General features: G+C 44.1%; 1 protein-coding gene across 1 annotated transcript in view; it reads right to left on the bottom strand.

Annotated features, from left to right (window-relative positions):
* LMTK2 (lemur tail kinase 2) overlaps positions 1-16,759 on the bottom strand; it is a 68,431-nt gene extending 51,672 nt beyond the window's left edge. The window contains exon 1 of the mRNA XM_090024050.1: positions 16,461-16,759. Within this exon, the coding sequence (XP_089880176.1) occupies positions 16,461-16,578 (118 nt within the window). The 5' untranslated portion in view covers positions 16,579-16,759. The remainder of the gene's footprint in view (positions 1-16,460) is intronic.
* Between the last annotated feature and the right edge of the window lie 5,089 nt (positions 16,760-21,848).

Below are 21,848 nucleotides of genomic sequence, written 5' to 3'. Positions count from 1 at the left end.
ACTTTAAACTGACACCCTAACTTGCCTTGTGGTAGCTTGTTTGTGTAACCATACCCTAACATGGGCACTGCATTGCCACAGCAAGGTGAACCACAATGTAGTGGGAAATGGGTCTTCTCAGCTTCTTGAGCTGCCTGCACCAACCTCCACAGTGCTTTGGCTACTCTGCTGGCAATGTCTGAGCTAGCTAATTTAGAAGTGGGCAGGGAGCATATTTTTTGTTCTGAGACTATTTAATATACTGCTTAATAAATTGAGGTTCCTAGTACCACCATAGCACAAATATATTCTTGAGACACCAGTTATTACATGATTGACCAAATTCCTTATTGAGGGTCAAGCATTTGTTACAAGGAAACACTTTCACATGTAGCTCTTTGAGTTACAAACTGTAACACAGAAAGAGTATTTTGAGTGTTTCATCATAACCTAGTATTTTGCCTTGGTCCACAAAACGTAAGAATGACACAGAAAAACGTTTACTTATTCCTACAGATTTTAAAGTTAATTCACTTTACTTCACAACTCAAAATCATTTCTTCCAAAAATCATAGATGCGTTTTAGGAAGACCAAACATTTTCTAGACATTAACAGCTTATGAAATATTATTAATGTAGCAATGATAAACACTGTTGAGATGTTAAGAGACTTCTAGTTGGCACAACGCATTGTCTGCATAATGTTTCTAGCATGCTAATCTAAATAGATAATATGCACACTGCTATTGTGATTATTGTCCATTACTTAGGCACAAACCTAGAAGACCACACTCTTACTCAACTACTGCCTTTTTGTCAGTTATGAAGCCATGAGAAGAACTCCCTCATATAGCAAGTTAATTATATGCACTGAAATAGTCTTCTACATAATATCTGTACGTACTTTTAATCTGCAATAGTCAGGAGGTATACCAGCAATTTGGTCAATCTTTCTTGGTTTCCTGAATCAAATGTCCCTAATAAAAATGTATGTGGCACATGAAGTTACCCTCACCCTCATAACTCAACCTTTTTTTCTGATTTCTAAGAGCAACAATATCAAACCTTAATTTATAGTCAAGTTTACAGCCAACTACTATAGTGCTTCTCTGCCTTCTGGTCCCGTGGCCCAGAGGAGTGGTTCAGGGCCAGTCCACAGGCCAGCCCCCAGTGCATGGTCAGTCTGGAGATGCAATCCAGTGCGCCTGTCCAGGTGCACACATCAGCTTGACCCCACGTGCTAGACCTGATCACATGTTGATCAAACTGTATATGTCATGATCTAGTACCCAGAGCCACACATCTAGCCTGTGGAGCTTTCCATGGCTCCAGATATTTGGCAGGCACTCCCCCACTGCCAAATTTCTAGATCTATGGGATGCCCCAGGGGCTGGATGACATGGCCTCAAAGACCAGAGGTTAAACACCACTGCACTAATACCTACATTTTGAGAAACTTTCTAGAGTGTATGTCATACTTTTATGTTTACATTGTACCTTAGGCCTTCCCACCTGCTTTCTGTACATGAATCTATTTCCTCTGGGATGTTGGAAAGCTTTTCGTAGCTCATAAGTATTCGCCTTTTTTTTTCTCTCTCTCTCTCCCTCACACACACACACACTATATACCTTTTTCCTGATAAAACGAGAACAAAAATTATGCTGCTGGATCAGATTCATGAGTCCACTCAGAGCAAAAGGTGAACAAAATGCTAGTTTAACTGGTAAGCTACCTCACCAGAACAGCACCAAGTGCACATAAATCCAGTCTTCTCTATGTTGAGAATAACCAATGACAGAAAAATGGACTCAACCCACAAAGCCAAGGAGACTTCAGACATTTGGATGGCATGGAGTTTCATCCATGCCCATGCCTCTGCTGGGGCCAGGCAGTAAGACGCTACACTGCACCACAGCCAAGGAGAAACAATGGGATAAAAAAGCAGCAGTAGTGGCTAGGTTGGAACATTAGCTCATCTCAGACCTGACTTGGAAACATCACTGACTACGGCTGTAGAGTATAAGCAATTAGATGTTAAATCCATTTCAGCTGGAAGAATTATGGTTTAATGCAGGGTGGATTGACTGACTGATATAAAGTCTATTTAAATCAACAAGCAAAAAGCCTGATTTAACTCACTCATTTCTATTAACTTTCCCATTGTATTTTGCTTTGGGGTTTTTTAAAGGCATATTTTCATTGGTTGCTATGACAATTAAAACATGTTAATTTACAAATAGTTTTTCCTTGTACATTTGCTATATGTTTCCATGCTACTCCTTAAACTGCTCCCTCTCCCTCTTCCATAAGACTCCTTCTTCCTGTGACATAACGCACCACACTCTTCACCCCCCCTTCCTCCCAGAAACCAAAACCCTCCCACCTAACAACTGACTATTTCTGCTATTGCAACCCCTTGGCCATGAGTGCTACAGTATTTTAGTTTAGAGAGACAAATAAAGCACCTGAGAAGTCAGTGTCTGCATCTCTGAACATCTGCAAAAGGACTAATGAAATAAACTGCATTAAATATTCAAGCAAAACATGTTTGCTGGTGAATCCTTAAAGTCAAACTACTGAAATAGTGAAAGCCTCTGACTAAGCACCTTGGGTTTGTTACTTTGCTACATCAGCAGTAGACTCCTCTACAGGTGCAAAGAACATTTTCTTAACTTCAGTTTAATCAACTGGTTCAGTTCAGTGACTAATTCATTCAAAATTGAGTAACTGATTTAACGCTGCAAAAGCAGGAACTCTTGCTTTCTTCCCCATTTATGAACCTACAATGAAAATGCGAGGGCATGAGATCTACTTATTCTAAAATTTTAGAAGACTTGATGATTGGAAACAGTTTACATCTTTTCATTAGCTACAAATGCTTCCATTCTTAAATAATCAGTTACACAAAGTTTTATTCAACAATATGTTGTGTTTATTTTAAAAGTAATTTGAGCTTCCTTTCACTGGAGAAGTAAAAAAACCTAGTAAACAAATGCAACATTCCTGCTTTATAATGTAAAATGTACACAATAGTATACAATTATTCAAACCATTAATCTTTTATTGCTTAAGTATCAAATTTAGTATAAAGGTTATACTTTATCTTTGGCTAAGTATAGACATTTGGGGGCATTAGGGGAAGGTTAAATTGACTGAAAATGCATGCCAGGTATCAGGTAAGCCACGATAGGAGGAGGCTAGCTGGGAGATTGGGAGTCCAGCAGACTGGAGGGGATCGGGGCCCACCAGGGGATGGGGAGCCAGGCACGACCCATGGGTGGGGTGGGAAGCCAGGCACAACCCGTAGGTGGGGTGGGGTGACAGGCATGACATGCAAGGGATAAAGGGTGGGGTGGGGTGGGGTGGGGTCCACCCCCCCAGCAAACCTTTACCCCTATCCATCCCACCCAGACTTACTTGCTTGGTTCTATCAGCAGTGAACACTGATAAAAGCAGCTGCACCCAGAGCAGTCTGTGGGATGGGGATTGAGAGGTGCTGGCTGAGGGGGCAGGGGGGGCAGCAAAAATTAGACAGTGCAGGGGAAGGGGAAGAGGGGGGAGTTAAAAGAGCAGCTCAGGGCTGCAGCCACTGGCTAGTAAGACTAGGAGAGGGGGGAAAAAGCAGGGGGAAGGAGCAGATCAAGGCCCCCAGGGAGAGGGATGGAGTGGGGCTTGGCTGAGGCAGGCGCTGCTCAGCTGGGCCAGGTGGACAGAGGGGGCAGCTCCCACCACTGCACACACCCCAGGAGGCAAGGGGGTGGGAAATGCATGTCCCTGGATCTGTGAGGGGGCGGGGGGGCTGTAGGGTTAGGGTGTATGGCAGTGGTGCTGGGAGGGGGGAGGTTGGAGGGGCTACAGCAAATTTGGTGGGGGGGGCTGCAGCCCCCTCCCAAACCCTGACTCCCAGCACCACTACCACCCACCCCAAGCACAGCCCAGCCTGGCCCGGCCCAGTCCCCACCAGAAAGAGCCCGGCACCAGCTCTGGCCCCAGCCAACAGCAGCATCTTGTTCCAGCCCTTGCAGATCTGGGGCCACATGCTCCCCCCCCCCCGTGCCCTCCCAGGGTGCGTGCAGGGTGGGAGCTGCCCCCACCCCAGACAATTTAATAGATTTCATAGATATTAGGACTGGAAGGGACCTCGGAAGATCATCACATCCAGCCCCCTGCTCCAAGGGTAGGAAGTCAGCTAGGGTCAAAGGATCTCAGCGAGACAAGCATCCAAACGTCTCTTAAAAGAGCCCAGAGTAGGTGCTTGCACCACCTCTGGCCTTGGGGACTCAGATGGTAAAGAAGTTTTTCCTTAATTCCAGCCTAAAATATACTTGGACGAGTTTGTGACCGCTGGACTTAGTCATCGCTTGGGGTGTCCTGGTAAAGAGGCGTTCCCCCAGAACCTGATGCACACCCCAATGTACTTATAGGCTGCCATCACGTCACTCCTGAGCCTGTCCTTTCCAGGCTGAAGAGTCCCATGGCTCTCAGCCTCTCTTCATCAGGCCTATTCTCTTGTCCTGTGATCATGCACATGGCTCTTCTCTGGACACTCTCAAGCTTCTCCACATTCTTCTTGAATTGTGGAGTCCAGACTCGGATACAGTACTCCAGCAGCAGGCTCACCAAGGCTGAGTAAAGTGGGAGGATGACATCCTGAGATTTACTAAAGAAGTATCTATGGATGCAAGCCAGAGTTTGGTTTGCTTTACCAGCTGCAACATCGCATTGATGGTTCATGTTCATCTTGTGGTCAATTATGACCCCCAAGTCTTTCGGCCATGGTGCTAGCAAGCGTAGCACTGCCAAGCCCATAAGCGTGCTGCAGGATTTTTTTCTGTCCTGTGCTCCACCCTGGCTGAGCAGCACTTGTCCCTGCCCCACTTCCTCCCTCCCCACGGGGCCTCGATCCACCCCTTCCCCCATACCAGACTAACAAGCCCAACACTGGTGTCCAAGCTGTCCAGGTACATACTGGAATCAGATAGGTATCGGCTGATACAGCTCCTCAAAAAATCAGCCACTGGTATCGGTCAAAAAAATTCCCATCAGTGCACCCCTAATAGAGAGCATTTAACAATAAGTTATGATTCTAGTTCACTTAAAACTTTTTTTTTTGGCAATGGAGGCCTGCAAAAATGGATTCTTGTTTTTCCTTTGTGCATCCAAGTTGCATGTACAGTCAGCACCCATTAAATATCTGATACCATAGGTTCTGAACAGTTTTTTTTTTTTAGCACCTCTGAATATAAAATGTAGTCCCTTCACAAGAAGCCTGAGCAAAAAACCCACAGGTAACCATCCAGTGTGCATCCAGGAAGCCAAATGCCATTGATACAGGCACTGGGCATAAGTGAAGAATGTTTGATGATAAAACTTTGCTGGCATAACCATAAGATGCCTTCATGCATTTCACTACTCCCAACATTTGTACAATATTGCTTTTGAAAGACAACTTACAAAAAACTTTATAAAGGCTCCAATTCTCAGATCTGTCTGATTTTGTTTTGAGGCTGTAAGTAGACTCTTCCACGCATGAGGTAATTTGCCAATTTTAGAAACTAAGCAAACAAAGGTGTTCTCTCATCTCTACAGTGTATTGAGTATCTAATTCCAATAGCAAGGCAAGATACTTCCAAATGCAACAATTAACATGGTGTTCATGTATTAAAACAAAAACTGAACCAGAACAAAACACTTACACTACACACAATTCTCAGCTTAGAAAGACTGTACAAAAAAGCAAGCTACCTGCAACTGTCCTGCCACTCAGTGCACTAACGGAAGGTGATAAAGGCGATATAAAAAAATTATATATAAAAAGGAACTGTTCAGTTTGTGTAGGCTGCAGGAAGATCTCCAATTTTAAGACTCAGTACTTCCCTACTGTTTGCTCTATGTTGCAATAAACCCACTATATGTACTGTGGAAATCCTGTGGAATTTCCACAGTATGAACCCACTATATGAACTGTGGAAATTTCCAACAGCAGGTTAGAGAGAGACTTCAATGGGATGATTTAATCAAGGGTGACCTTGCCCTGAGCAGGGGCTGGACTAGAGGTCTTCAAGAGGTTTCTTCCAGCCCTACTTTCCCATGATCTCTCTTTTGAGAGCAGGTACATACACATGGCAGTTTTATGCTAGCAACTACACCTATTTCTAGCACATGGCAATGGTAGTAGAACTGATCAAGTCAAAAAACTGTTTCTATAAGCCACTGACATGCCAAGCAAAATAAGAAGCAATGCAGTAACTTCTGGAATGCTATCAGAGCACAAAAGTGTAATCTTGCTATGATCCTAGGAGTGCCAACTGAATAGGCAATGAGCAGAGTCAGAACCTCAAGGGAAATGTATTCTTATTTGTTTATAAGCAAACTCAGCTAGTATTAACCATGACAATGAGCACGTAAGCCAGAGCCCCAATGTGTGGAAGCATGGAAGTGAGCAGTATTATCTGCCCAAGCCAGGATGCAACACTTCTGTGATACCGGACAAAGTCATGGCCAAAGCAGACCCTAAATCATATATGCCATTCATTTTCAGTGGTGTTGCTGTTAGTTCAATGGTTATTCATTATTTTTCAACTTTAATACTTGATACTTCCTGTTACTATCTAACTTAGATACAGCTTTCAACAACTTACTATTTGAACAGCCTGTGTTAACAACTAGTTAGGTATTAGTGAGAGAAAGTGTTTGAAGTGTGAAATCTTGTCATAGCTAAACTATAAATACACAATAGCTTTGGGGTATAAATGTTAGTTCCAAAATGGAAAGACTTTCGTGAGAAACATTTGCTGTCATGTTAACATCTGATTTTAAATGGAGAAACATTATGGCTCATGCAAAAATCAGATTCTTGGATCACTGACTTCAGGACTAGGACAGTACCAACCCTCATTTGTTCTATAGTCTTTGAACATATTTTAGATACTACTGTATTTTAAGCAGAGATCCAATATACATGGTCACAATGGTGCCAGTTCTGATATTACTTCTCTCAAGTCCCTGAGTTCTGAATGCATACAGATAACAAGACAGAACTTTAAAACAGAGCCTGTTGAAAATAATTTCAATACATGATCCATGGGACTGAAGGGAAGGAAATTAAAACAGAATATTCATTCAGTAGACATGCCTAGCTTAAGGATATGGATGCTCTGAAACTCATTTAATTAATTATTCTATTTGTCATCCTGCATTTTTCCTTTTGTACTCCATTCAGCAGCTATGAGCCAGAAAGGATGTCATTTTACTATTACACCTTAAACAGCTATTTCTGCAGCTGTACCAGTGATTAGCTGTGCAGCACTATAATATCAGCCCTTAAAATCGCTGGGCTTAATTAACAATTATCCATTAGGACTGCTAATCCAAAAGTACCAATCACCTTCAACTGAGATATGGCCACCGAGCAACAAGCAAAGGTTAGTATGAACTTGCAAAGGAATGTAACCCATAGTTCAAACTTAAAAAAGGAGAGAATTTCAGACAGGACGCACTTTAGGCAGCTTCAGTCAGCTCTTACTAGTCCTGCACTGTAAACATGTATTAACAACAACATCAAGTAGCTGCACAACCAATTTCTCTACCACCTTCTGCTGACTTTGTAAGTTCAGCACAATGTTAGCAATTTCTTGAAGTCAAAGACAACATATTTTTGATGACAAGCTAATGCAAGCAACAACTAGAAATGTTTCATTATTCAATACTACCTAAAAAGGAACAGAGATATAACCAAGTAGAGTTTTAGTTCTCACTAAGACCAAACTGTCAGGCTTTTTAATTCCTGCCACAATTCAAAGGAAAGTCAAGTGTCTTAAAGAAAAATATGTACATTAAAAGCAATATTTTGGAACAAACAGCTGTTCATAATTTTCATTAATGGATACGAGTTCCAGGTTCAAAGAGTTCCTAAAGCATTTCATTTTAAGAGTAAAATTGCACAACTAAACACAGAAGTGCCCTTCTGTATTAGCTTTAGAAGTATATGTTTAAACAAAAAGATTGTTTCACTTCATCGAGTTGATCTTCTATTTTTCCTTTTACTGTAGAGTAAGTTAATCGCTAGTCTTCAAGAAAGAACTTGTAAAACCAGAAATTATAGCTGTCCAAATTATCTGCTTGCTTTTTGTACTGAAGGTTTGTAGTGTACATTAATATTGGCCCTTTCAGCATGTGGTTTACAGAGCAAAATGAACTTTTCCCTGCTTAGTTCTGAGTTGCCTTTATACATGACCTCAACAAGACTCTCGAACAACTCTCATGTCCAACTGCATAGCAACGGGACCTGTTTGAGCAGTAGCTGGCAAAAGGGCGTGTGACTTCCAGCCAAATGCTCTAGACAAGAGCTGAAATATTCCACTTACCCTTCATTCAATGGGTCTCTTAACTCATGCTCACCTTCAGAGTTGAGGGATGAGAGAAGACCAGAGACAACAGTTTTGGAAAACAACCAGCCCTTTCTCTTTCATGATGACAGGGTCTATTCTCCCTAAATAGAACTCGCAGTGGAGGAAGGTAGCAGTGTTTTCCCTGAAAGTGTTTTAGTCACTGCCTGACTGGAAAAGCTAGTCTCCCATCCCTCCTCCCACCTCCACACTCCCCCACAAAAATAACAGTATCCACTTCAGAGGCAAGATCAAGAAAAGTAATTCACGGAGGCATGCAATTTCACAAATCTGAGTTAAATGCATTTATATTTTGTGGGCACATGCTCTTAAAATTATAGCTTTTCCAGATAGGTGAATCTTAACACATGCAAGAACAGAAACATTGCCTAGTTCATTTTGTAGCTTAAACAATCTTTGGCAGAGATATTCAATCTTTCCATTTTTCCTTACAAAGGCCAAACAAAGTGTGTTTAAAATACCTAAACATATCAGTTCTATGTATTTTGGCCTAATTCTACCAATTTCTAATTCAGCCTCAGTAAGTACCTTAATCAAGAAGTACTTCCACCGACACCAGTAGAGCTAATTACACAGTATGACAGACACCCCTCAATTTGAGTAAGGCTGAAAGTTTAGAATGGGATCTTAGATGTCCACAGTATACCACTGATTAACATAGTTTCACATTTGATAATGCTATATGAATTAACTGTTTGTGTACAAAATATTTTGAATTATGTAAAATATTCAATGTAAGGTTTTAAAAAATGCTAGGAAATGCTATTACCTTATTTTAAGGTACCTTTTTATTCTTACCCCTGATAAATCATGAAAATAGCTTTCATTTAAAACTAAAGAAAGAAATAACTAAATACCCAAGGGTTGGGTATTACAAAACATTTAAGCTGAATATCACTGCCACATCATGTACCATACAATCTCTCCAGTGGTCTGGTTCAAATACCCTTATGGTTGCCCAGCTGACCATTTAAAAATCACACCATTGATTTAACCTGGGTATGATGTCCCCCAAAAGCTAGTCTACTGCTTAAATGTTTGCCAGTATAATAATGCTGGTTAAGGGTATCACCGAGGCAACATACTGGCAAAAGCCCTCATGCAGACAGACCTATATAGACATGGTATACCTGTAATTTTGCTAATATAGCTTATTTTACTGGACACATTAAGCTAAGCTATTCACCAGGTACAGGCTCCATATACACCAGGAAGGTGGGCCACTAACTACAGCTATTCTGACCTAGGTTTTCTATTGTGGAGCAGACAGCCTATGTCTACAAGACAGTGCTAGTATCTCTGCAGATGCTCAGTTTCCACAACTGCACTTGGCTGAAAACCACCAAAAGCTTTGTAAAACTGATCTAAAATAGGGACAGGCACTGAAAGGGGAGAGGCACGACAGGCAGTGGAACGTGTACGATAGGGGAAAACTCTCATCCTCAAAGCATCCAAAAGTGCTCTGAGGCTTGAGAGTGAACACAGAAACTGCACTTATTATAAAAGAGAGAAAAAAACATAGGAAGGAGAAAATCCAATGCAGGACAAAAAAGAGAAGAGGCAAGATGAACCCACGTAAGACAGACCCTATCACATTCCATTCAGAAGAAAATAAACCTATTACACATAGAGTAGATTTGTGAACTCAAGAGCATTCTGAACTTCCCAAATGGCCTCTATTGTAAAAGAATCTCACCTCCACTTGCAGCTGCCTAGAAAACTGCACCTCATTCTATCAAACACAGATGTGGTCACAGAGATCAAGAAGCTGCATTATTTCACGTCATAACTAGGAATGAAATCATATCCTTAAAGAACTACAACTAGTAAAAAAACAGCAATCCAATTCAGGTGGTTACATACACATCACTCCCGTGCTTTGTTCTCTGCATAATTAAAAGATGGTCTGTCCTAATATTCAAAGCCCAACACAAAATTGGCACAAGTTACAGAAAAGATTATATCCCATTTAATAACCATAACTATCCCAAACATCCACATCCCATTGGAATAGCAGAACTGTCAGTGAATAAGGGCAGCTCCTGAGTACCACACATCTTTTGCTGAAGACTATATTACTCATCCCTGGAAGAAAACAACCCACATATACTTCTGAATGCAGATGGAGTGTATGCAAAGTCCACCTTTTTACTGCACTTCCCATAACAGCTAATCACACATTAAGGATGGGGGTGAATATATCTAGATATGCACGCACACATGCACGCCCCTATCTATCTAAGTCTAGATCTAGATCTCTCTCTCTCTGTATATGTATATATACTCCCCCAGTCCCTGCTCCCTCCCTCATCACTGGGGCCTTGATCTGCACCCTCCCTCCCCTCCCCACCCCGCCAACAGCAGTGAGGCAGGCCCTGGATAGGTGGGGTGGGGTGCAAGACAGAGCCACAAGCAGCTCATCCACGGGGCACAGGGAGGGGGTGTGGGCATGCAGCCCAGAAGGCATGTGCCCCTGGATCTGCACACAGGGTAAGGCTGTGCTCAGGCCAGGTGGCAGTGATGCTGGGAATGGGGCTATGGGGGAAGGGGCCTGCAGCCACCCAAAAATTTGCTGTAACCCCCCTTGAGTCCCCCTCCCAGTGCTGCCACAACCCCAACCTGCCCTGCATGCAGATCTGGTGGCACACACCACCCGTGCCCTCCTGGGCTGCATGCCCCCACCCCATGTCACCTGGATGAGCCACTGACAGCTCTGCCCCACACCCCACCCTGCCCCAGCTGTGCAGCACCTGCCCCACCGCCTCCCTCACCACAGGGGCCTTGATCTCCCCCCCCATTAGAAACAAGAAAAAAATATAAAGGGGTATATGTGCTGAAACTCCAAGACAGAGGGGGTACACTTGTTTAAAAAGGTTGAAAACCCCTGATCTAACCCATATTTCCTTAGCTTGCTCACAAGAATGTTGTAGGAGACCGTGTCAAAAGCCCTGCTCAAGTCAAGGTATATCACATCCGCTACTCTTCCCACATCCACAGAACCAGTCATCTCAACATAGAAGGAAGTCAATCAGGTTGGTCAGGCATGACTTGCCCTTGGTGAATCAACGCTGACTGTTCCTAATCACCTTCTCCTCCAAGTGCTTAGAAATGGATTTCTTGAGGATCTGCTCCATTATTTTTCCGGGGACTGAGGTGAAGCTGATCAGTCTGTAGTTCCCTGGATCTTCCTTTTTCCCCTTTCTTAAGTATGAGCACCATGTTTGCCCTTTTCCAATCACCCAGGACCTCTCCTGATCACCATTTGCTTTCAAAAATGATGGCCAGCGGCTCTGCAATCACATTAGCTAACTTCCTCAGCATCCTCTGGTGCATCCCATCTTGGCCCCAGCTTTTCTAAATAGTCCCTAACCTGTTCTTTTGCCACTGTTGGCTTCTCACCTCCTCCCCAAACTGTGCTGCCCAGTGCAGAAGTCAGGAAGCTGACCTTGCCTGTGAAGACAGAGATGAAAAAGGCATTGAGCACTTTTGCCTTTTCTGCATCCTCTGTTACTCAGTAAGGGACACACACTTTCCCTGATCTCCGACATACTTGTAGTAACCCTTCTTGTTACCCTTCACATGCCTTGATAGCTGTAACTCCAACTGCATTTTGGCCTTTGTGACTTCATCTCTGTATGCCCAAGCAATTCTCTTGCACCCGGTCATTTGTTCAAATTTCCACTCCCTATAAGCTTCCTTTTTGTATTTACCTCACTGAAGAACTCTCTGATAAGCCAAGCTAGTCTTCTGCCATACTTACTAGTCTTCCTGTGTATCAGGATGGTTCATTCCTTTGCCCTCAGTAAGGCTTCTTTAAAGTACAGCCAGCTCTCCTGGACTCCTTTCCCCCCTTAGACTGGCCTTCCAGGGGATGATGCCAATGAGTTCCCTAAGTGAGTCAAAGTCTGCTTTTCTAAGTCCAGGGTCCTTACTCTGCTACTCTCCACCCTTCTTTTCCTCAGAATCCTGAACTCAATCATCTCATGGCTGCTGCTGCCCAAGTTGCCATCCACTATACTACTTTCCCCACCAGTTCTTCCCTGTTTGTGATCAGCAAGTTAAGAGTTGGCCCCTAGTTGGCCTCTCCAACACCTGCACAAGGAAGTTGTCCTCAACACTCTCCAAAAACTTCCTGGATTGCCTGTACACCACTGTATTGCCCTCCCAGCAGATGTCAGGGTGATTCAAGTCACGAGAACCAGGGCCTGTGATTGGGAAGCTTATACCAGCTCTTTGAAAAAAGCCTTATCCACCTCATCCTCCTAGTCTGGGGGTCTATAGCAGACCCCCCACCACAACATCATCACCCTTGTTGCTCTCCCCTCTGATCCCAACTCAGAGACTTTCAACAGGCCTGTCTCCAGCTTCATATATATATGAAGCTGGAGACAGGCCAGATATGAATTATAAATAATATATAATATGAAACACATATTTCTTACACATCTCTCTCTCAAATATGCCAATTGAGAAAATTCTACCTTGTTTATGTTTTGTAAAAAAAATATTTGTGGAGACCTGTTCTCAGGTCTTCAGACACTATAATGATTACAATCACTGTTTGATACTATGCACATAATCTTGTTAAACATAAGCATCCTTTTGCAGATTTGATCAGCTCTTAATAGTATGAAATCTGACATAAGCAGCAAATTTGACAGCATTATGAAGGAGGTTGATTTTGAACATAAGTCTTCAGGGTGGTAAAAGTTAAATAAATTTAGTGTGCTATAATCTATTTGTGAAACATTAAGTCATCATAACTAAAGATTATTTTCCCAACCCATTTACTTTTCTCCCACACAGTGTAAAAGCTGTACAAGAAATCTGAAGTTTACAACTGCTAATGTCCCTTTGGCTCCAAGCACAACTAACCTTGCTGCTTCATTCTATGGATTTGTCCATGATGAAAAGATACGGTGCATATAGTAAGCAGCTGATATCTAGTCATCTTCCCTCACCACTTCTGCACACAAGACTCCAGCAGCAGTCACTGTAGCTATCAAACAATAACCATACATGTCACCAGTCAGCTTTTTACCCTCACTGCCAAAACTCAGTCAATCTTAGCCAATTTACTTACTTTTGGTTGATACTGTCTTTAAGGACTCCTTCAATTTTTATAAGCAACTCTGAACAATGTGGAGGGCAAAGCCCTCCTTCATTTTATTCCCTTTCCCGTCTTCTTTTAAAAAAGATATTCCTAGCTCCATAGTTGAGAAGAACCTCAAGAAGGCCAGCTGACCATAAAGCAATTCATTAATGCCTCTCCCTCTCTGCAAACAACTTAAAACAATAGCTCTAAAAGATGTAAGATCATTCATCTCAAACCAGGCCCCAGGAACTCTGCAATTCCATGGAGCACTTTTAACACAAAATTCAGCTTCACTAGTCAAGTGGCCAATTTTTTTTTTTTTTTAAATTTGCCTGGAACTGTTCCCTTCTCCCTAGCTTTCCCCTCAAAGAGAAGCTGATCAGGCTACACTCTATGCTTTCTGCATTGTTCTCGGAACACAACAACAGGACAGTTACACCCATACTTTTCTTTCCACTTCCTTCTTTAATAGACACAGAACAAGACAGACCAGAATGTTTGTCAGCTACCAAGATACTTCAAAGGAACTGCAGCTGGCAAAAGATTCTGGAGTAAAGGTACAGCCAATAAAATAGGAAAGGCAATCCAGCTCTTTGAAAAGCATCAATCAATTATAAAAATCCACTGAATTTCCTGCAAAGGAAAGCTTTTGTTTACAAACTCATAAAGCTATTTAATTAACTGCAGTCCTATAAATAGGAATGTCCCCCAAGCATCATACACTGCTCCTGCAAACAGTGTAACAGGGAACACTGACTGCACCTTTGTTTCAAAGGTCATCTGTGCTGTGTAGGAGCCTGCTTCCATCAGTCAAGTCAAACCAATTTCTCATTCTAATAATTTCATAGTTTCATAGTTGTTGGGGGCTAGAAGGGACCTTAACAGACCACTGAGTCCAACTCCCCTGCACTTGGGGAGTGGACAATTCATCCACCTTAAAATCATAATGGGATCCAAGATGCTCATAAACCAAGTTCATTATAGCCACTACTTCCCAATATACATCACTACATGATGTAGAAGGCACTTCTTCTAAATAGCTTTAATGTTTGTCCAGTATGACAAATCCCTATAGGGGCTGCTTGTTTCGTTCTCCACTAACCAACCATTTTACAGGATGAATCTCTCTGAACCTTTCTAACAACTGACTTTTGCTGCATGGTCAGTATGGTCACACTGTTATGTACACTGCTAAAGCCTGAGCTGCGACAGGACAGGAGCACATAGCAGACTTGGACTAGAATCCAGTCTACTGCATACCAAGACATTTTGACATGTTGCTCCATTCACTGGGAAGCTTTCCCAGCAACGAAGATGTCAGTGAAACAGAAAAAGGTACTTCTCAAACACTTGGCTGAACTTCCCACCAGCAACATATCAGTATCTCCACTTTCAGCAAAGTTAATTGACTTTTATATGACCAAGTTTTGAATAATTTGTTGGATATCAGAGAAGGACAGAAACCACTCCATGCTGGACTGTCCTCTGGTCTACCGCAGACTTCCCTAGCCACTGGCTTCCTACAAATACTCATTCCCAGAACATAGCATAGGTCCCTCCCAATGGTGCAGATTACAAACAGAAACGGAGCGGCCGAGCAGCACAGGTACCCAGCACCCCCAGTGTGGAAAGCGTAAGAGCTACTGAAAAAACATCAAATGCTTGCTTTAAACAAATCAGTTTATGATCAAAAAATAGAATGCAGTGTCCCATTCAATGATATTTTCTATACATAATTTTTATTTATTCAACCGAACTGAACATAGCACCTTGTGCTTGGCTTATTCAGATAGATAAGACTACTGCTATGTCCTATGTAGTCTTGTAGTACAGGGGTTTGCACCCAGTCTTCCATACAGAGAATAAAGCTTGTTACTAGCACTAAACAAGTCAGGTTTTGAGTCCCTAGTTTTGCAAGATGTATTGCATAACCCAGATAGCAAATTTAAATTATATATAAAAAAAAACAAAAAACCGACACACAAAGCAGTGATACTTAGAAAACGAGTCATAAAGGTATTCAGGAAAAGTACTCTGCTTTTGAGCTACACCGTGGGGGGAAGAAAAGTGCTGCATTCCAAGACAGAAGAAAATGGAGGAGAAAAATCCAAACCTGAATTTGCCAAGCAGAAATCATACAGCTGGTTAGCAAACCTGCATGCTGGACAAATTAATCCCAGCATCTCTGCCTGTGTGCTGCATCCCTTTCTCTCACCCTCAGACCATATTGTTTTATTCTAAGTAAAAGGTCACTGGGGTTAAAGACCAGATCTTACTAAGTGTGTGGATAGGACTAGGAAAATGGGATCCCAGTCTCATGCTGGGGCCTAAAAGCATTAAGTAACACAAGAAAGAGGAAAATAACCGTACACAGAACTGACAGCCCTGCACCACCCATGGTGGCTAGCAGGACTCCACATAAAAAAAACTGCAACCTAGAGACAAGTGAAGTACGGTACAAGACACGTCAGAGACAAAGCATGAGGAAGCCAAGGGGAGGCTGCAAATGGGTCAGCCAGGCCGGCGGGGGAAGTCCGCTCTCACCTACGCACAAATGCGGATTAATAAAACAAAACAAAAAAAAAGACACGACTACAAAGGTGGCCGGAAGCGGGCGAGCACTGCTTGCCCTCGGGAGCCTCCACCCCGGTGATTCACTCCCAGAGGGAAGCGGCAGAGGTCCCCGCGCTGGGGCAGGAGCTGCACGGAAACCCGGGGGCACGGGACAGGGCGGGACGGCACGGGGCGGCGCGGCGGAGCCGCCAAGACACAGGGGCGGACAAGGCCGGCGGGACGGGACAGGACGGCCGGCACTTGCCCCAGGCCAGGCCAGGCCAGGCCAGGCCACCACTCGCCTCCCGCCTCGCTCAGCAACCGGCGCCAGATACTGGGGGCGGGCGAGCAGAAGCCGAGTAGCGCGGACACGGGCGCTACATCCCCGTCCCCATCCCCGGACGAGCCCTCCGCCCCGCCTCACCTGCGCGCGGCAGCGGGGCCGCCTCGCCGCCTCCAAGCAGCAGCAGCAGCAGCACGAGGAGCAGCCGGAGGCCGAGCCCGAGGGGCAGAAGCGGCCCCCGGAGCCGCCGCCGCGGCATCGCGCCCGCCGGGCTCAGGGCGGCACGACGGCGTCCGCGCTCTCAGCGGCCCCGGCGAGGCCCCGCGACGGCCGCTGCCCACGACCCAGCCGCCCGCGGCATCGGAGCCCGCAGCGCCCGCGACCCTCACAGACCCCCGCCGGCCCCTGCACCCGCCGCCGCCATCTTCCGGGCTGCCTTAGCGGGCGGGGCGGGGCTAAGCGAGGATTGACACGCCTCCGCACGAATCGGGCTAGCCGTCCCGCCCAAGAGGCGGGAGTAGTGGCTGGACGGGGCTCACCCGCGATGGACGTGTCCGCCCGCCAACCCGCGCGGAGTAGACGAGAGCGGGGCGGTGGGATTGTCCGAATGCGGGATTGACAAACATTCCTGCCAATCAGCCTGCATCTAGGGCGCGGAGGCGGGCACCTCGGAGGCGGGATGTATTCGAGATTGAAGCCCCGATTGGCCAACCAGGAAATAAAGGTGATTCGGGCGGTGGGCGCGGAAAAGGAAGCTGGAAGCGGGATTAGGAGGGAGGCGGAGAGCGCCCCCTGCAGGACAGTCTCAGGGGAGGGAAGAGCTCGCCCTGCGCTGGGGTGAGGATTTAGGGGCATCGTTGGTCTGAAATAAATAAAAATCCAGTTGAGGTAGGAGGGATGGTTTAATCGAGGTAAACGCTGAGATACTCCAGCAATGAAGAAACAATGAGAAATACGTGATGACACGGGGATCGTGATTTTCTTTGATTTTTTTTTTTTATCCCCAATTTTTGGTTTTAAAAAAATTAATCCCCAATCCACACTTTTCTGTGATTTAAATGAAACACTACTAATATAGATTAATGATGTTTCATTTTAATCACAGAAATATATAGATTCGGGCTTCCTTTTTTTGATCATCACTGATGACGAATGAATGAAATTTCCCATTTCAGTCATTTAGCAGAGGTCTAATTACATAGAGATTAGATAAGGCTTTGGGAGCACATACTGTTCAAAGACATGTTCAATGACTGGGACTTCCTCAAAGAACAGCTATATGAACTAATGAAATTATGTACATCCAAATACAGGTTGCCCTCGCTTTGTGCTGCAGATCCATTCCTAGAAAATGGCGCATAACTCGAATTCGCATAAAGGGAACCCACTTTACAATGTAACAAATAGGGATATGTTCCAAGACCTCGACTGTACTGACCCCAGACCCATTTCTACCACTTTTACAAGACAATTCTGGTACTCACCAGCAGCAGAGAGGGGTAGGAGATAAGCTAGCAGGATGCCTAGAAGCCATAATGGGGATGGCAACTACAAAAACACGTGTCGCAGACAATGAGTGAGGAGCACAGATCCTCACAGGAGACTATATTTTGGCATGCATCACTCCCGCAATGCATCGCACAAAGCAGCTGACTGCAGGCTTCTACCACACTGATCGCATAAGAGTGAATTTACCTCGCATATAACGAATTTTTGGTATAAAAAGGGTCATTGCATAAGAGCCAATTTGCACATACTGAACCTGTATAAATCAAGGGTACACAAACCCAGGACCCAAATCCTTCCCGTGTCTTCAAGCAAGTTTCCTAAGGTCATTTTCCCTGTAGAGAAGGAATCTACTTAAAATCTAACCACCCACCTATTATGTAGTCTGCCCCTATCTTATCACTGGCTTGCTAGCACCAATTGCATTACCAGATGACCCATATTCCTATGGTGTTCTAATTAGCTTTCCTTCTCAGAGTTGTATTTCCTTCTCAGGATTACATTTTTCTTGCACTGTGATATGCTGAATGCATCTTTTTTGGGATTTAGAGTAAACTATTGTTAATGGCCTAGGCTGCCGGTTATAAAGATTTCAGTTCCAGCAATAAGTGCTCCCAGGGTATCCTTTACCTAGTTACCTTCACGCCCATCTCAGGAGCTGGAAAAAAAAAGATCAAAAATAAATTTACCATGAGAGTATGTCACTCTTATAATATGATATTTTAACTTTGTCTCACCAAATAACTGCTGCTTCTGCAGACAGTAGGCTAGAAAGTTTAAGGTGCAGTACACAGAAAATAAAATCATGACAGCAATGTATGTGACTGCCCAGAGCACAAATGTAATGGTGTAAAGTAGCCATTGCTACTACTGGGGAGATGAATGAGTGCTCGGGACAGGTGCCAGATGATTAGAAGATAGCCAATGTGGTCCCCATCTTTAAAAAAGGGAGGAGGGAGGACCCGGGCAACTATAGGCCCGCCAGTCTTACCTCAATCCTAGGGAAACTCTTTGAGAAGATCGTCATGGAGCACGTCTGTGATGGGCCAGCCTCAGAGATGATGCTCAAGGGCAACGAGCATGATTTCATTAGGGCCAGTCATGTCAGACCAACCTGATTGCCTTTTATGACAAGGTCACAAAAGCCTTGGATGCAGGTGTCACCATGGATGTAGTCTTTCTGGACTTGAGCAAGGACTTTGACACCGTCTCCCACCCCATCCTCATTAAAAAATTGGGCGACTGTGACATTGATGCCTACACAGTCAGATGGATTGCAGATTGGCTGAAGGGTTGTACTCAGAGGGTGGTGGTGGATGGGTCATATTCGACCTGGGGAGAAGTGCGCAGCTGAGTCCCCCAGGGCTTGGTCCTTGGGCCCGCGCTGTTCAATTTCTTCATCAGCAATTTGGATAACGAGGTGAAAAGCAACCTGTTTAAATTCGCTGATGATACCAAAATTTGAGGTGAGGTGAGCATGCTAGTAGGGAGGGAAAGACTGCAGCAAGACCTGGATAGGTTACAGGGGTGGGCTAACAAAAACAGGATGCGCTTCAATACTGACAAGTGCAGGGTGCTGCACTTGGGCAGTAGTAACCAGCAGCACACTTATAAGATGGGAAACTCCCTTCTTGAGAGCACAGAGGCAGAAAGGGATCTGGGAGTCATTACTGACTCCAAGATGAACATGGGCTGACAATGCGAGGTCACGGTTGGCAGGGCTAACCAGACCTTGTCGTGCATCCACGGGTGCATCTCTAGCAGGGTCAAGGAGGTGATCCTCCCCCTCTATGCAACACTGGTCAGGCCACAGCTGGAGTACTGTGTCCAGTTCTGTGCGCCGCACTTCAGGAGGGATGTGAACAACATAGAGAGGGTCCAGAGGAGGCCACCCGCATGATCCAGGGACAACAGGGCAGACCCTACAATGAGAGACTGCAGGACCTGAACCTGTTCAGCCTTCACAAGAGAAGGCTGAGCGGGGACCTGGTGACCGCCTATAAACTCACTACGGGGGACCAGAAGGGTTTGGGGGAGACACTGTTTCCCCGAGCGCCCCCCTGGCATGACAAGGAACAATGGACACAAGTTGTTGGAGAGGAGGTTTAGATTAGACATCCGTAAGAACTACTTCACAGTCAGGGCGGCTAGGATCTGGAACCAACTTCCAAGGGAAGTGGTGCTGGCTCCTACCTTGGAGGTGTTTAAGAGGAGGCTTGATGCCTACCTGGCTGGACTCATTTAAGCCCAGTTTTTTCTCCTGCCCAGGCGCGGGGTCAGACTTGAAGATCTACAAGGTCCCTTCTGACCCTACTTCTATGATTCTATGAGTTAGATGAGTAACACTTTATATCCTAAATTGTCTGGGCCTGACATTTTTCTTACTTACATTAGTGCTAGTTAAGAGTAACTGTTTACAGGGTTGCCAAAACTCTGGTATACAATTATGAAAATAAGAGGGACATCAGGCCCTGTGCATTTTTAATAATAAAAATATATATAACACCCCCACCAAGAATACTTTTAAAACCTCCTCACCCTTATCAAATATCCCATCTCCTGCCTAGATATGTCTAAGGTATCCTCAAGGGATTTAGACACCTAACTGTCATTGATTTTAATGGGATATAGATGTCTAGGTATTTTTGAGGATATGGGTTATGGGCCTATATACACAATTGGATTATATTACATCTGTTGCCCATCAGTTAATTTATAACATTCTCATTTCAGCAGTGAAAAGAAAAGTACTTAATGCTGCTTTAAATGCTGCAAGCGGTTTTATTTCACAATCTACTGCATCATATTTGACTATCAGGATTTTGATGCAATTTACTGACAAAATGCCATGTTCCAATATCATCTGGGATTTAATGCTAGGATATCATCAAAGGTACTAGTAAACATGCCATTTTATAATAATACATTCAAGGTACACAGCCAGTCGGGGGGCAAAGTTCCATGTAACTGAACTCCCAGTCCTTTGATCTTCTTACTACCCAGAGTTTTTCCCATCTTCAGACAACCATCAATATTACAGTGGTACTTACATAAAATCTATCCTCCTACCATCAGCAGGAACTGCACAATTTACCAATCTATAGTTATTGCAGTTAGACATTCACAGCAATTATATCAGGCTGGCAAATAGTCCAAAAGGCATTAAAAAATTAAACATTTCTAGACATATTTACTAAAGTAAAAGGACATTTTCTTATACACAAAATGGGCTATATATTTCCCTCTAGCACAGCCTTATGTTTCTTGATTATGCGGTGTTATCATCCCCAAATTACTGAACCTGCTGTTCTGTGTAGGAGGTGTTAAAACCTTTTTTTAGAGAGAGATAATTGGATTAACTGAAGGATGTTGAGGGTTTTATTTTTGGTAGATTTTCTTAAATGCTTTTGATAACATCCTGGTTTGAAAGGAGCATTGTCTAGCAGCTAGAGCATGGGTCTGGGAGTCATGAATGCTAGGTTATACTACTAGCCCTGCTGGAGATGAACTGTGTGACCTCATTTAAGCTCTCTGTGCCTCAATTTCTCCAGTTTATAACACTTCCTTACTTCCCTAGAGATTCTGAAACTAGTTCAGTATCTCTGAAGACAGCTAAGATGCTTGCTATATACCTGCTTTGGATTACAAAGCACTATTCTTACTGACATACCCTACTTGAGCAATAGTATCTTCCATTGCTCTAATATCTTCCTTTACAAATTAAGCTACATAATTTACAGGGAGGCAAGTATAAAATTCCCACTGGAGGAAACAGAGACAGAGGGATGCAGTTAATTTTGGCCCATATTTGTATTTGTGGTACTGCAAAGGTTTTGCTGGCCCCTGGTATATAGCTTCTAGCCACCTCAGCAGAATGGACCTGAAAAGCAGGGAAATGCTGGGCATTCTCTCCATGGATCCTACAAAGAGGGCAGGAAGAGGGGCCAGCATAAAGTGAGTGCTGCCACTTCTATCTCAGCTAATTCTGCCTCAAGAGATATTCTTAGGGAGCTGTTTTGTCCC

Source organism: Crocodylus siamensis, chromosome 12 (genome assembly GCF_052110815.1).
Source record: "Crocodylus siamensis isolate JL-2025a chromosome 12, ASM5211081v1, whole genome shotgun sequence".
Lineage (NCBI taxonomy): Eukaryota > Metazoa > Chordata > Crocodylia > Crocodylidae > Crocodylus > Crocodylus siamensis.
This window is presented reverse-complemented; position numbering and strand designations above follow the sequence as displayed.